Below are 12,468 nucleotides of genomic sequence, written 5' to 3' on the forward strand. Positions count from 1 at the left end.
GTCATCGATGACATCATCGTCAGGGTTTGACCAGCCAGTCGCAACCGGGGTTCACCCGGTAAACGTCCAGCAGAAGGCAGTCCGGGTGGAGACGGCGCTCGCCGATGTTGCCCCCGACTTCGAAGAGACGCTGCACGCCGCTGGACAGAGATCACATGACTTTGTTTTCCGTGTCGCTCCAACCGACAACAGACGCTATCCGAGGATGCGGCGTTTTGGTACCTGTTGTCGCACTTGAAGTGGGCGGTGACGTCTTTGGCTGTCATCTGCCTGTCGAGCTGTATCGCCATGGAAACCTTGGCGTGTAGGGGGGCGTGAACCTTAATGATGCCTTCGCACAACTCCGTCACCTTGACGACACATGGAAGACATTTTGGCGGCGGGTGAGATGTCACTTCCTGTTTTGACATCTTGTCTGGCGTCTATGTAATAATTTCCTGAAAATGTGATAAAATGTCCAGTTGGCTCGATCAAAATGTAATAAAACCAAATGTAATAAAAATCCTGACTAATATTGTAATATATTTAATACCTTATCATATTGTTGGGGATTAATTACATTTTTAGGTGGGTCTCCCCCCCCCCCCCCCCAAAAAAAAAAACGTAATAATTTTCAGTCCTAAGTTCTGCATTTGGTCTTTTATACAATTACAGCAGAAATTTGAGTGTTCAAATTTTGGTGTTAAATTTTTTAGAGTTGATTTTAACCCCTAAAGTGTATTTTTAACACTGATATAAATGGAGGTCGGTGTAGGAGTTATGTAGTGTTAAACCAACTCTGCAGAGGGTTCACCAAAGTAAGCTCCGCCCACTTGATCAGAACTGCCGTGCTGCAAAGACTTCTGGGAGAATATTCCCGATAAATTATATAATATATAATAAATTACCAATAATCTAATAAAGTGTTACAATATTTTTTTATTGTATTGGTGAAATTCTATTATTGGGATTTATTTTCCATTTATGATCAAGTTCAAAGTGCTTTTTTTTTTTTTTTGTCAGGCGTCATTACATTTTCAGGTATTTATTACAATCGGTTCCCACAAGGCATCTTCAGCGAAAGGCCATGGAGCCTTAGCGTGAGTCCGTAATTCTTTTTGAGCTGAGAACTTCCTCATCAGTGGGGATTGTGAGTTAAACGGCCATAGAAATAACTGAGCTTCTTACCTGCTTGTTTTTGTCATTTCTGGTCCTGAGTAGACGTCCGGGGCGGGACAGGCCCATCTTATGATTGGACGCTTGGTTCATCTGTCTCAGCTGAGACAACAGGAAGTTGGGGACCTGTCGCAGGAAATGAGAGGGGAGGGGGGGGCATCAGCTAGACGATGGTGAGGCGCTCATGTGTGGACTCACCGTCCACAGCAGGTCCTGGTGCGTGATCATGAGCCGCACCAAGTGAGCCCCGCCCACCGCCTCCTCCAGGTCGTCCCGCTGCTTGTTGCCACGGCGATGGGGGGCGAACAGGTTGGGTGCCATGACCGTGGACACGTTCCAGAGAGACATCCTGTTGAGTTCCTGATGCGAGACCACCTGGCGGAGGAAGGCCAGCAGAGCCTAGAGGCACAGAGGACCGGGGCTCAATTCGTAACCATGGTGACGGCCTGAGAGGCGGAGCTTACCAGCTGCGACTGTCACTCACTCGCAGAGTTTCTCTGTGGGCCTCGGGAAGCAACAACGACAACAACTGCAGCGCCTGAACTTGGTGCACCGACCCAGACACACCTGCCGGCACGCGCACAAGTTATGCCAAGTGGGTGTGAACACGTGAGAGTGTGTGTGTGCGCGTGAGTGTTTGTGCATACCCAGCACAGCGCGGTAGGTGGGCAGGTGCGCGTGCGTCAGAAGAGGAGTGGGCAACTCTCGGATGAAAAGCTTCAACAGACCAGCAGCGTCCACATGTCGCACTATTGACCAATCAAACCCCTCCGGACACCTGTCTAACTCTCTGCGCAGGTACTGCACACACACACACGTTCAGATGTTTGTTATGTTTGTTTTTATTTGTTAATTTTTCATTTCTGACAATCATAGAGACAATTTACAACATTCACTTTTCACCAAAAAATATGCCCGAAAAGAAAAAGGGCTGACGGGATGAAGCCGAAGTTTATTAAATTCGCGAAGTTCCCAGAATGCAATAGGGCGCAGATAATCAAAAATGGTAATTCGTCACATATCGAGTTGTGTGGATTATCAAGTTATTGGTTGATGTAAAAGTTCGTCTTCCCAATAGTCTTTGTAGATCAAAACGTTGATTTGTTCTCTGCAAAAGGTGTATTTCCATGTTGGCCATGACACTCGCCATCATCATATGATTGTGCGTGTGTTTGCAGAGACGATGTGTTGTAATTTTGTTTGTAGCGTGACGTAAGTACGTGGATTTGTTGCTTAAATTCTAGTTGAGAAGTATAAAACTTTCAGTTTTTCAGTGTATTATTTTTATATATTGTATACTGTTCTTTCACATATCAACTAAAAAATGAACAGACTTCAAGCTTTGCGTTTTGGTCTGAGTTATAAATAATAACACTCGAAATCGTCGCCTAGAATAGACGTCATCAGAGGTACTTTTTTAATTGGCTGCTATTTGATGACGTCACCTATCAGCGACACGCTGTCAAATGTCTTTTTTAAATTTAATTTAATTTTTTATTTTCTATTTTTCGAACGCTCTTGTTACGGATAATATAAAAGCATTTAAAATCAACCCCAACGCCTCATGCAATACATTAATTGCCAAAGACTAAAATGAAATACATTTTTGCTAGACAGTAATTAATTATAGTTAGTTTTAGTTTGTCTTGCTAACGTAAAATATAGTTTGGTTAGCTGTTGTTTAAAAAAAATATATATATATTTTAATTCCGTTAGTGAAATTGTATTTTGAATTTTTGTTTCAGTTATTTCTTTAGTTTTCAATAACTTTGGTTTCACTTTCACGTTGATTTAACATCAACTGCACGGTGCATCATCTTGATAGTCTCCACAAGGGGGCGGAAATACCCCATTTGAAAACCAATCTATGCATCAATTGAAAACCATTTCAAGCAACGCTTTTTTGGGCGAGGGGGAGGGTGGGGCCTTATGACAAAAACACCATTGACTGAGTGTGTGCGTGTGCATATGTATTACCTTGAGTTGAGCAACTGATCCTGATACTCTGAGAATGCCTTCAGTCTGCAGGCCACTCTGCTGTAACACACACAACAACTACACGCACGCACACAACGATGCTTGTGTTTCCTCACAAACTTAAGCAAGACGCTAACATGTTAGCAGCTAATAAAGAAGACCGTGGACCTTGTGAAAGATGACTGGAACTTTGAGCCCAGGGCATTTCTTCCTGTCGTTTTCCAGCAGTGTGTTGAGAGGAACGCCAAAGGTGGCGCCGTCTGACGGAGAGACCAGAGCACTGATTTAAAAGACATTCGACCTTTGACCCCGGCTTCACCAACCAAGCGCACCGCCACTCCTGTTGCGCGCCGGCCTCGTTCGTTTGCTTTGAACGCCCAAAGCCAGCAGAAAGGTGGAGAGCTCGATGTGACAGATGAAGCCCAGTCGCTTCACGTCGCCCGACGACAGGTCGTCTGTACGGGTCACGTCCTGACATGGACACGCATACTACACACACACGCACACACGCACATACATGAAACATCGTCAGGGACGCAAGTTCTCTCATCTCATATAGATGGGTCAAGATTAATTGGTCATCAAATTAATCAACTATTAAACTATTTAGTAATCTTCAAAGTATTGTTTATCTTAAAATCAACTCTTTTCGCCTTTCTTCATTGTTTAGTTGTTTTTTTAAATCACTTAATAACAAACAAAAATGATTGGTTAATAAAGAAGTAAATAATCGGGGGAAAACATTTGTGATACACTTTAATGCAAAATAAAATGTTATCTGATTATTCGATTAATCGATGGAATAATCAATAGAATAATCGACTCTAAAATTGTTCAATAATTAATGACAACTAATCCAAAATTGTTAAACACACACACACAGTCGCACTCGTATGATCATATACGCATTGAGCTTGGGTGAGGTCAGAGGTCACGCTCACCGACACATCTCCGCCGTGGTCGAGCAAGCAGTCCCAACAAGTCCCGCCCCTTTTATGCTCCGCCACTCCGTCCGAGTACGGACAGTCACGCACCAACCAATCGGCCGGCCTGGACCATTCGGCTTGCGCGGTGGCCGTCTTTGCGGAGGAGGCGGGCGGGGACGAAGGCTTGACGTCGTAACAGAACGCGGAAAGGCCAGGGTGCGCTGAGAAAAGATCATCCTCCAATCAGGGAGCGAGGCAGCGAGACAGGAAGTGCAAGCGAGACGGGTACCTGACTTGGTGTGTCTTCGTATGGTTTTGGTGGTGTTTTTGTCGTAGCAATTTGCCGACGATTGGCTGCTGGGACTCTGAGGGGCGGAGCTTACGACTGACTCAAGGTCAGCCTGAGAACAGAAAACAAACGCTAACACCACCGGGTGAGTTTGTATGCGAGTGCGTACGCGCGAGACTCACAGCAAAGATGTCTTTAACGTGCATGACGGGTTGTCGGTGTGTGTTCTTGAGCGTGTGTTTGTAGTTGTGTAGACGCGTCTTGACCGTGTGCGTTTGTTGGCGCGTCAGCGTGGCCAAGAGCGCCTGGGCAGGGGGCGGAGCCTGGACAGGGGGCAGAGCCTCCTCGGATGACGAACCCACCAGTAGGTAAGATAGCCCCGCCTCTGTTAGCCACGCCTCCTCTAGCTCTAGCTCTGCATCCCCCCCCAAAAAAAAAGTCAACATGTTGACATATTTCTGGATTGGAACCCGAACGTCAGCAGTGTGAGGCGGATATGCAAACCACTCTTACCGTCCATACTCTTCCTCTCCTCCTCCTCTTCCTCCTCCTTCTCCTCCATGCTCTCCACCTCTCGCCAGTACGTTTCCATGGCGCTGCGCTGGGGGTCAGCGGCCAATGTCTGATCAGTTGATGACGATGACATCGTCCTGAAGGCCACCAGAGGCAAGTTTAGCGTACAGCCGTTTCGTGTGGTGCTTTCTAAAGTTCTGTATGGGTATTCGTCTTTGGGAAATCGAGAAGATGCGCGAGGATTCAAAGGAAGTAAGACTCATCCGGTGTATTGATCCTGGAGTGTGTGTGTGCGTATGTGTCTGTAGTCCATTAAGAGGAAATGGATGTTGTCAGCCAATCAGATGGAAGCGTTTTCACTTTGGTCCTCAGACTGGAATGAGACCTTGTTATATTTTTTTACGCAGCATTATATGTTTGTATTTAGCACAAAAACATCAAGAGATTTCATTTGCGAGTATTTGACATGCATTTCTTTGATTGTAGATTAGTAATCCTTCATTTACAAGAACTATTGTCATAACGCTAATCATTGTTCAAACTTCCTTCAAGGCTCTTCTTCATAAATGACATCGTTGATCGCGCTATGGTATGCGGTATGCGACGGCGCTAATAGTGATGTGAATTGAAAATAAGCAAGCAACTCACCTCCATGTGTGTTGACGTCGGACAGGAGCAGAGAGGAGGCGGGGAAGGGTGCAAGGATGCGAGTGGGAGGAGCTTGGAGCACACATGCAATCGTCATCAATATCGTTAGTACCTTCAGTGTCCTACCATTTTCCAAAAGTATTTTTCATTTGACTCATGAGTCAGCTAGAGTTCACCGGGGCTAGGTGATAATGTCGAGGGAGAAAAAATGAATCATGATTACTAAAAAGGATTATTTAGTGATTTGAAAACTTTGCATTTATTCAACTATCAGAACTCAAAACTACCATCATAGCCTCATGCCCATTCATCACTGCATGTTGAACGCACGCCGCACCGTTTGGCACATTCATCGTTTTTCTGCAATGGAATCACCATTAAGTTATTAAGTTTCTATTGCCCAGACCTATCCATTCATCACTATATCAAAATTCCCTTGATAGTAATGTGGGGTTGATGAATAGGTGAATAATGATTCCAAATCATTCACTCATTCCCTGATCACTTATGCAGAGATTATTTTTTTGGGGTCATCTATAAAAATCCCTATCTAATGATTAGTTAATAGTCGATGAGTAAAATATTCCCAACACAGCTTGACGCTATGAAGCATAGCATAGCATAGCATTTAGCCATGTATTTTTGGTACTCTTCCATTTGTCAAAATACCCACAAGTTTTTGCGTTAAATTAATTAAGATAAGTTTATGAATTAATTTGATACACATTGATTTATTCAAAAAGCATTTTTTAATACAAGAAAAGCACGTTACTTGACGTACTTAAATGAAAAAGTTATTTATTTTCTTTCTCGGATGGGACAGCCCGTCAAGCTGACCGCACTGAGCATGCGCAGTCATCAGCTCGCGCAGCGTTTCCGTGTTGTTTGTGTGAAGCGACTGTTGGTCGGTCCGGTCGGTCGGTCGGTGGCGGATCTACGGCAACGGTAAGTATCTTTTGTCTCCCGTAAATCGGCCTTGTCGCCGTCCACCCCCGCGGCTCCCCTCTTGCAGGTCTCGGGAGCTTCGGGTGCGGATGGCCAGGTGCCACTTTTGTGGTTTGGTTCCTCAAATGAGGCGAGCTGACTTTGGCAAGGTAGCGACGACGCAGCCGGCGGTACCGTTCAGACCTTCGCAATAAAGACCGAATGTTTGGCGATCAAGTCCGCGTAATCGTTTGAGGCTTGTTGGATTTTGGGACGACAAATTGTACTTTTCATATCATTTAATAAGATAATAATGATGATGATAATAATGATAATAACGAATGGTCGCTTCTGTTGCAATTCTAAAAAGAATGTATCCTGTCACAACTCGTTAGCGTTAAACATATTAATTATTGATGCCTCATTAGGGAAGTTTATTTCAGATGCAACTAACTCTCCCTGAAGCGCAGGTGCATTTGACCAGCATGGTCACATGCTCCAACTTCTCTGAAACGAAAATGACTTTATTTTGAAAGGAAATTGATTTAAATTTCCTCTTTCGTTTCGTTTGCCTTGTAGCCAGGATAGAATAATTGAGCTGAAAGACCGGCCTCAACGTTGATTCCATTTGATGAATACTTATTTTCAAAATGTTTCACATTTGAAATTCACTTCAACGCGCGATTGGTTTTGCTTGTGTCACATTTGAATTTAAAACGCGTATGGCGCGTGTGTCTTTGCAGTGTGTGTGTGCACCAAAGAAGATGAAGAACAAACCTAGCAGCGCTCCAGGCAAGTAACACGCGTGCATACGTTTGAATCGATGTAAAAGTTTCACGTGAGTGTGTGTGTGTGTGTGTTTTTTTTTTCTAGTGGGTGGGAGGAGACGTTTGTGGTCGTGGCAACACTATCTGAACCAGCAGAATGCTGAAGCTGCTCCTCTGGCGCTCTTTACAGAAGTAACGCACATACACATACACACGCACACACACACGCACACGAACAAACACAAAAGGGTGACAGCCGTCTATCATCATGTCAGTCTCAGGGATTTCCCACAAAGAAAAGTGCTTTTAAAGTTGGGATGAAGCTGGAAGGAATCGACCCGCTGCATCCGAATATGTTCTGCGTGATGACTGTTGCCGAGGTAACACGCACGCACGTGCACTCACACAATGTGCTGACAAATAAGATGAGGCCAGTGTGTTGTTTTAAGGAAGTGTTGTCATGGCACGGGTAACGGCCAATCATGGCTCACCTGTTTTCTGCGGTTGGTCATGTGACATTTGCAAGCTGAGCCCGCCTGCCACTGTGATGTGGCAAAATGGCTCCCCGAGATGCATTAAAAATGGAGGATGAGCCCTGTTTTAAATGTGTGTGCGTGTGTTGTGCTCATGCCGACAGGCGACTGGCTGTCGTCTGCGCGTGCACTTTGACGGCTACTCGGAGTGCTACGACTTTTGGCTCAACAGCCACTCGGACGACATCCGACCGGCGGGCTGGTGTCGGCGCAACCGACGCAGACTCCACCCACCTAAAGGTGAAGGCTGAAGCTCCGCCCTTTAAATGGGTAACATCTGACTAGTCACGTGACCTTTCCCAAACGGTCTCTCTCAAGGTTGCAGTGAGAGCGATTTTGATTGGTCGCTGTATCTACAGTCCACGGGGGCTCAGGCCGCACCCCAGTCCCTCTTCGCCTGTCGCACGGCTGTAAGTATACCACACTCTGTCTGTCTGCCTGCTCACCTGTCTGTCTGTCTTTATGTCCGTCTGCTCACCTGTATCTGTCTGTCTGTCTGCTCACCTGTTTCTGGCTGTCTGCTCACCTGTCTGTCTGTCCAGCTGTCTGTCTGTCTGTCCATCTGGCTGTCTGCTCACCTATATCTGTCTGTCTGCTCACCTGGCTGTCTGTCCATCTGTCCATCTCACCTGTCTACCAATCTTTCTGTCTGCTCACCTGTCTGTCTGTCTTTATGTCCGTCTGCTCACCTGTATCTGTCTGTTTGTCTGCTCACCTGTTTCTGGCTGTCTGTCTGTCCATCTGTCTGTCTGCTCACCTGTTTCTGGCTGTCTGCTCACCTGGCTGTCCGTCCAGCTGTCTGTCTGTCTGTCTGTCCATCTGGCTGTCTGCTCACCTATATCTGTCTGTCTGCTCACCTGGCTATCCGTCCATCTGTCCATCTCACCTGTCTACCAATCTTTGTCTGCTCACCTGTCTGTCTGTCTATATGTCTGTCTGCTCACCTGCCGATCCGTCTGCTCACCTGTCTGTCGGTGTGCACTCAGTCGTGCGGCTTCCAGGTGGGCATGAAGTTGGAGGCAGTGGACAAGAAGAACCCGGGCCTGGTTTGCGTGGCGTCGGTGGCCGACGTCGTGGACGATCGCATCCTGGTGCATTTTGACAACTGGGACAACTCGTACGACTACTGGTGAGATCCTCGTTGAGAGGGAGCACTCTGATTGGTCCGTTTGTTGACGGGGTTGCTCGACGCCTAAGGTGCGAGAGCAGCAGTCCTTTGATCAACCCTGTCGGCTGGTGTGAAGAACACGGACGACCTTTGATTGCGCCGCACGGTATGCCGATCACGAAAGCCAAGGCTCAACCGATCGACGCTAATCAATACCACCTTCAGGTCACCCCGACCCCGAGAACTTCACCTGGGAGGAGTACCTGCGAGAGAGCGCTTTGGAAGCTGCTCCCAGGTCAGCTTTCACTCCGGTAAGGAAACGGGAGGAAATGACATCACTGATGATCAGCGTCCAATCAGCTTAAAGTGATGTGCGCTTGTGTGTCCAATCAGAGAGCTCCGCACGCTTTTCAGATCGACCAAAAATTGGAGGCGGTCGATAAGAGGAATCCCGTGCTTATTCGCGTTGCCACGGTAACAGAAACAGACGACCACAGAGTCAAGGTGCTGCCGCCACGGCCGCCGAACGTCCGACTTGGTGACCGACGACCCGTCCGTTCGTAGGCTCTTTAAAAAATGCACGTGTGTGTGTGTGTGTGTGTGTGTGTAGGTGCACTACGACGGCTGGTCTCATCACTTCGACGTGTGGTGTGACAGTGACCTCGCCGACCTCCATCCGGTCGGCTGGTGTCAACGCACAGGTCATCCGCTGGAGGTGCCGCCGGGTCAGTCTGACCGCCGTCAGCCAGCACACAATCAAGTCATCCGCTCTACTTTGTCAACGGCGTGTGCGTGCGTGCGTGCGTGTGTGTTTGTAGACTGGTCCAGCTCGCCTTCCCATTCTCAGGGTGTGTGTCCCACATCGGGCTGCCGAGGAGTTGGACACATCAAAGGACCAAAATACACCGGACACCACAGGTAGGCGTCTGCTGTCACCTTTTCTGGACTCGCGACTCAAGACGACCGCCCGCCATCACGTATTTGACGCTGCATTCGTGTGTCAGTGCCTTCGGATGTCCCTACTCGGATATGAATATGCGTAAGGAGCTGCAGCTTCCTGATCGGCTCGGAGGAGTTGCCACAAATGGCCCAGGCCACCCGTCACAAGGGTAATTTAGATTTTCTTGCTTGGCCACGTTTCAACATTTTTGACATTTTAAAACTTGAGGGAGTTTTAATAGCATGTGTCCAGCAGGGGGAGCAATGAGGTGAAGACGGAGTCCGGAGACTCTCTGCTGCCTCCTGTGGCGAAAAGAAGAAGAATGACTGACAGGTCAGGCATGTTGCTTCGGCACATCAAATTGGCATGGCTGCTCGGTGGAGTAGAACGCCTCGGGGTTGCCGTAGGACTGTTATGTGCTTGCATTGTAAGACTCATAACTCCGCCGACAGGAAGTCCACATTTCTGCCAGTGAAAGCGGAAGAAGAGGAGCGCAAAATTCAAGCCTGCGCTCCAGGTACTGTACTACAGCAACGCGTCATGTGACCAAAAGCGGTCTTCTGACCACTGTGGGCGTGTCCTTGTCCCAGAGGCCCTTCATCAGTCCGTCTTCCTGTCCGCCATGTCGGCCCCGCCCACCTGCGACCCGTCGCTGTGCTGGGAGCAGCACCGCAAACTGCTGCCCGGGGTCACCAGAGTGCGCGCCAGCGCCGTCCGCCACTGGAGCGTGCAGCAGGTGCCGGCAACATTTCAACTTGTGAAATTCCGTTCCTCAATTTGCGTGTGTGTGTGTGAGACCTCTGAGCGTGACTTTCAGGTGTGTGCGTTTGTGGAGTCCCTCCCCGGTTGCGAGGACTTGGCCAAACAATTCGGCGATGAGGTGAGAAGACCAATCAGCAGCTCAGCTCTTGTTCAGCATCGCTGTGATCTGATTGGCCTCTGACTCTGTCCAGCAAATCGACGGGAGGGCCTTCCTTCTCCTCACTCAGCGAGACATCATCCGGATCATGTCCATCAAACTGGGTCCCGCCCTCAAGATTTACAACTCCATCTTGATGTTTCGGCACGAGGAATGCAAATCACGCGAGGAAGCCGCTCAACCGCATCACATGAACACAAAACAATCGCACAACTCGGACGAGAATTCATCACACGATGAAGACAAGAACCAAGCACATGACGTTGACGAGAACCAATCAGGTAGCGAAGAGAAGAATGAGAACCAATCCCATGACGGGGACAAGAACCGATCAGGCTGTGAAGACGAGGATCCAAAACATGAAATTGACATAAAACACTCGGATGACATGGAAAAGAACCAATCAGGTTACATTCATGAAGACGATGATGTTAACAAGAACCGATCACATGACATGGACAGGAACCAGTCATGTGATGAAACTGGGAGCCAGTCACATGATCAGAACCAATCAGGTGACCAGTAAATGGACACTTGCTAGCTTCTGTTCATATGCACTTTAACTGCTGTCCCATTAGACATTCCCTCCTAGCGTTTTGCTAGTGTTAGCTTGCTAAATGCTGAAAATGATGATTAGGACATGCTAGCCTGTAGCGTAGCACGTTAACCTCAGCTGCTTGGTTAGTTGTTTTTCATTTGAGAATGTTCAGCATCTGTGTTGTGATGTCGTTATAGAGTTGATATTTATATTTTTGCTCTGTATTTTATGCTAAAGAGTAACCTTTCTATTTTCCACACACTTTGTTGGTATACCGAGATCTATATTTATATTTCTGTCCGAAAGCCTCCACTCAGGGAGCCCGAGTCACCTTAAAATGAGCTAGCCGCATCCAAAATCGCATTCAAAACAACTTCATTGTCTAATCCGCGTTTCACACACTACTTTGGTCTTGTAACTGTTCCTACATTGTGACCTCAGTGTTACAATCGCGGTATTAGCTTGCCAGTTTGAACAGCTGTAGAAATTTTCCTCAGGTTTCCATGGTAACAATGACTATACAAATACTTCAATAAAGTTTCCTGCTTGAAAGCTGTTCGTCCAATCACTGATTGATTTAGCTTGGATGCTAGCTCTTTCTGTGTGATTGGTTTAGCTTCATATGCTAGCTCATTGTATGTGACTGGTTTAGCTTCAGATGCTAGCGCTTTGTGCATGATTGGTTTAGCTTCAAATGCTAGCTCTGTGTGTGTGTGTATGATTGGTTTAGCTTCAGATGCTAGCTCAGTGTGTGACGATTGGTTTAGGGTCAGATGCTAACGCTTTGCGCATGATTGCTTTAGCTTCAAATGCTAGCTCTGTGTGTGCATGATTGCTTTAGCTTCAGATGCTAGCTCTGCTGCGTAACAGCGGGAGACACTGGACTGCTGGTCCATTTAGAAACGACTTCAGAAGGAACAAGTGGGTCAAGTAAGTCGCAACAATTTCTCATTTGAAGAAACAAACACCTAATAATGTACGGGGCTAACAGGAGATGAGATCATTACAAATGATGCCGCTAAAAATAAAGCTGTTGTTTTTTCTCCCCATACAGGGGAAGCATTGGCCGACTTCAAAAATAGTTACAATGTTATGGCATCTTTGCTTAAAACTTTGAGTATCATTTACGCATCTCGAGGCCCAGTTTGCTCTTTTTTTGGAACTCAAAATCTGGTCACCCTGCAAATGTTGAAAGTTTCTTTTCTGACAAGCTGAATCATTTTGGGGAAAC

At 47.0% G+C, this 12,468-nt stretch overlaps 2 protein-coding genes across 6 annotated transcripts; one reads left to right on the top strand and one right to left on the bottom strand.

The window, feature by feature from the left end:
* Positions 1 to 19: 19 nt before the first annotated feature.
* arhgap28 (Rho GTPase activating protein 28) lies at positions 20 to 4,993 on the bottom strand. The gene is made up of 13 exons (XM_077555046.1): positions 4,861 to 4,993; positions 4,530 to 4,762; positions 4,348 to 4,459; positions 4,074 to 4,279; positions 3,465 to 3,621; positions 3,301 to 3,392; positions 3,133 to 3,210; positions 1,803 to 1,956; positions 1,640 to 1,722; positions 1,354 to 1,554; positions 1,168 to 1,281; positions 223 to 350; positions 20 to 140 (listed from the first exon to the last, which is right to left on the bottom strand). Exons 1-13 carry the CDS (start codon positions 4,991 to 4,993, stop codon positions 20 to 22), a joined length of 1,812 nt encoding a protein of 603 aa, XP_077411172.1.
* On the top strand, positions 1,556 to 11,787 carry l3mbtl4 (L3MBTL histone methyl-lysine binding protein 4). 5 transcript variants are annotated; one of them, XM_077554693.1, is made up of 19 exons: positions 1,556 to 1,953; positions 3,358 to 4,715; positions 4,929 to 5,013; positions 7,176 to 7,224; positions 7,306 to 7,391; positions 7,475 to 7,579; positions 7,837 to 7,972; positions 8,051 to 8,142; positions 8,719 to 8,861; positions 8,930 to 9,006; positions 9,066 to 9,151; positions 9,234 to 9,344; positions 9,451 to 9,565; positions 9,659 to 9,758; positions 9,845 to 9,949; positions 10,033 to 10,113; positions 10,233 to 10,297; positions 10,371 to 10,660; positions 10,734 to 11,787. In XM_077554693.1, exons 4-19 carry the CDS (start codon positions 7,197 to 7,199, stop codon positions 11,223 to 11,225), a joined length of 2,112 nt encoding a protein of 703 aa, XP_077410819.1. In that variant the 5' UTR covers positions 1,556 to 1,953; positions 3,358 to 4,715; positions 4,929 to 5,013; positions 7,176 to 7,196; the 3' UTR covers positions 11,226 to 11,787. The 5 variants fall into 5 exon arrangements, with proteins under 5 accessions (XP_077410819.1, XP_077410820.1, XP_077410817.1 ...); XM_077554695.1 differs by lacking the exons at positions 1,556 to 1,953; positions 3,358 to 4,715; positions 4,929 to 5,013 and adding an exon at positions 5,530 to 5,612 and having other exon boundaries at positions 10,371 to 10,516; positions 10,598 to 10,660; XM_077554694.1 differs by lacking the exons at positions 3,358 to 4,715; positions 4,929 to 5,013.
* The last annotated feature ends 681 nt before the right edge of the window (positions 11,788 to 12,468 follow it).

The sequence above is a fragment of the Vanacampus margaritifer genome, chromosome 20, assembly GCF_051991255.1.
Source record: "Vanacampus margaritifer isolate UIUO_Vmar chromosome 20, RoL_Vmar_1.0, whole genome shotgun sequence".
NCBI classification, from domain to species: domain Eukaryota; kingdom Metazoa; phylum Chordata; class Actinopteri; order Syngnathiformes; family Syngnathidae; genus Vanacampus; species Vanacampus margaritifer.

Coding starts and splice junctions, on each gene's coding strand:
- arhgap28 (XM_077555046.1), bottom strand. CDS start 4,993: ATGTCATCGTCATCAACTGATCAGACATTGGCCGCTGACCCCCAGCGC. Junction 3,211..3,300: donor TTCCAGTCATCTTTCACAAG/GTCCACGGTCTT, acceptor GCGTGCGTGTAG/TTGTTGTGTGTGTTACAGCA. Junction 351..1,167: donor GAAATGACAAAAACAAGCAG/GTAAGAAGCTCA, acceptor TGTGTCGTCAAG/GTGACGGAGTTGTGCGAAGG.
- l3mbtl4 (XM_077554691.1), top strand. CDS start 5,565: ATGCGAGTGGGAGGAGCTTGGAGCACACATGCAATCGTCATCAATATC. Junction 10,298..10,370: donor AATTCAAGCCTGCGCTCCAG/GTACTGTACTAC, acceptor TCCTTGTCCCAG/AGGCCCTTCATCAGTCCGTC. Junction 10,661..10,733: donor CCAAACAATTCGGCGATGAG/GTGAGAAGACCA, acceptor GACTCTGTCCAG/CAAATCGACGGGAGGGCCTT.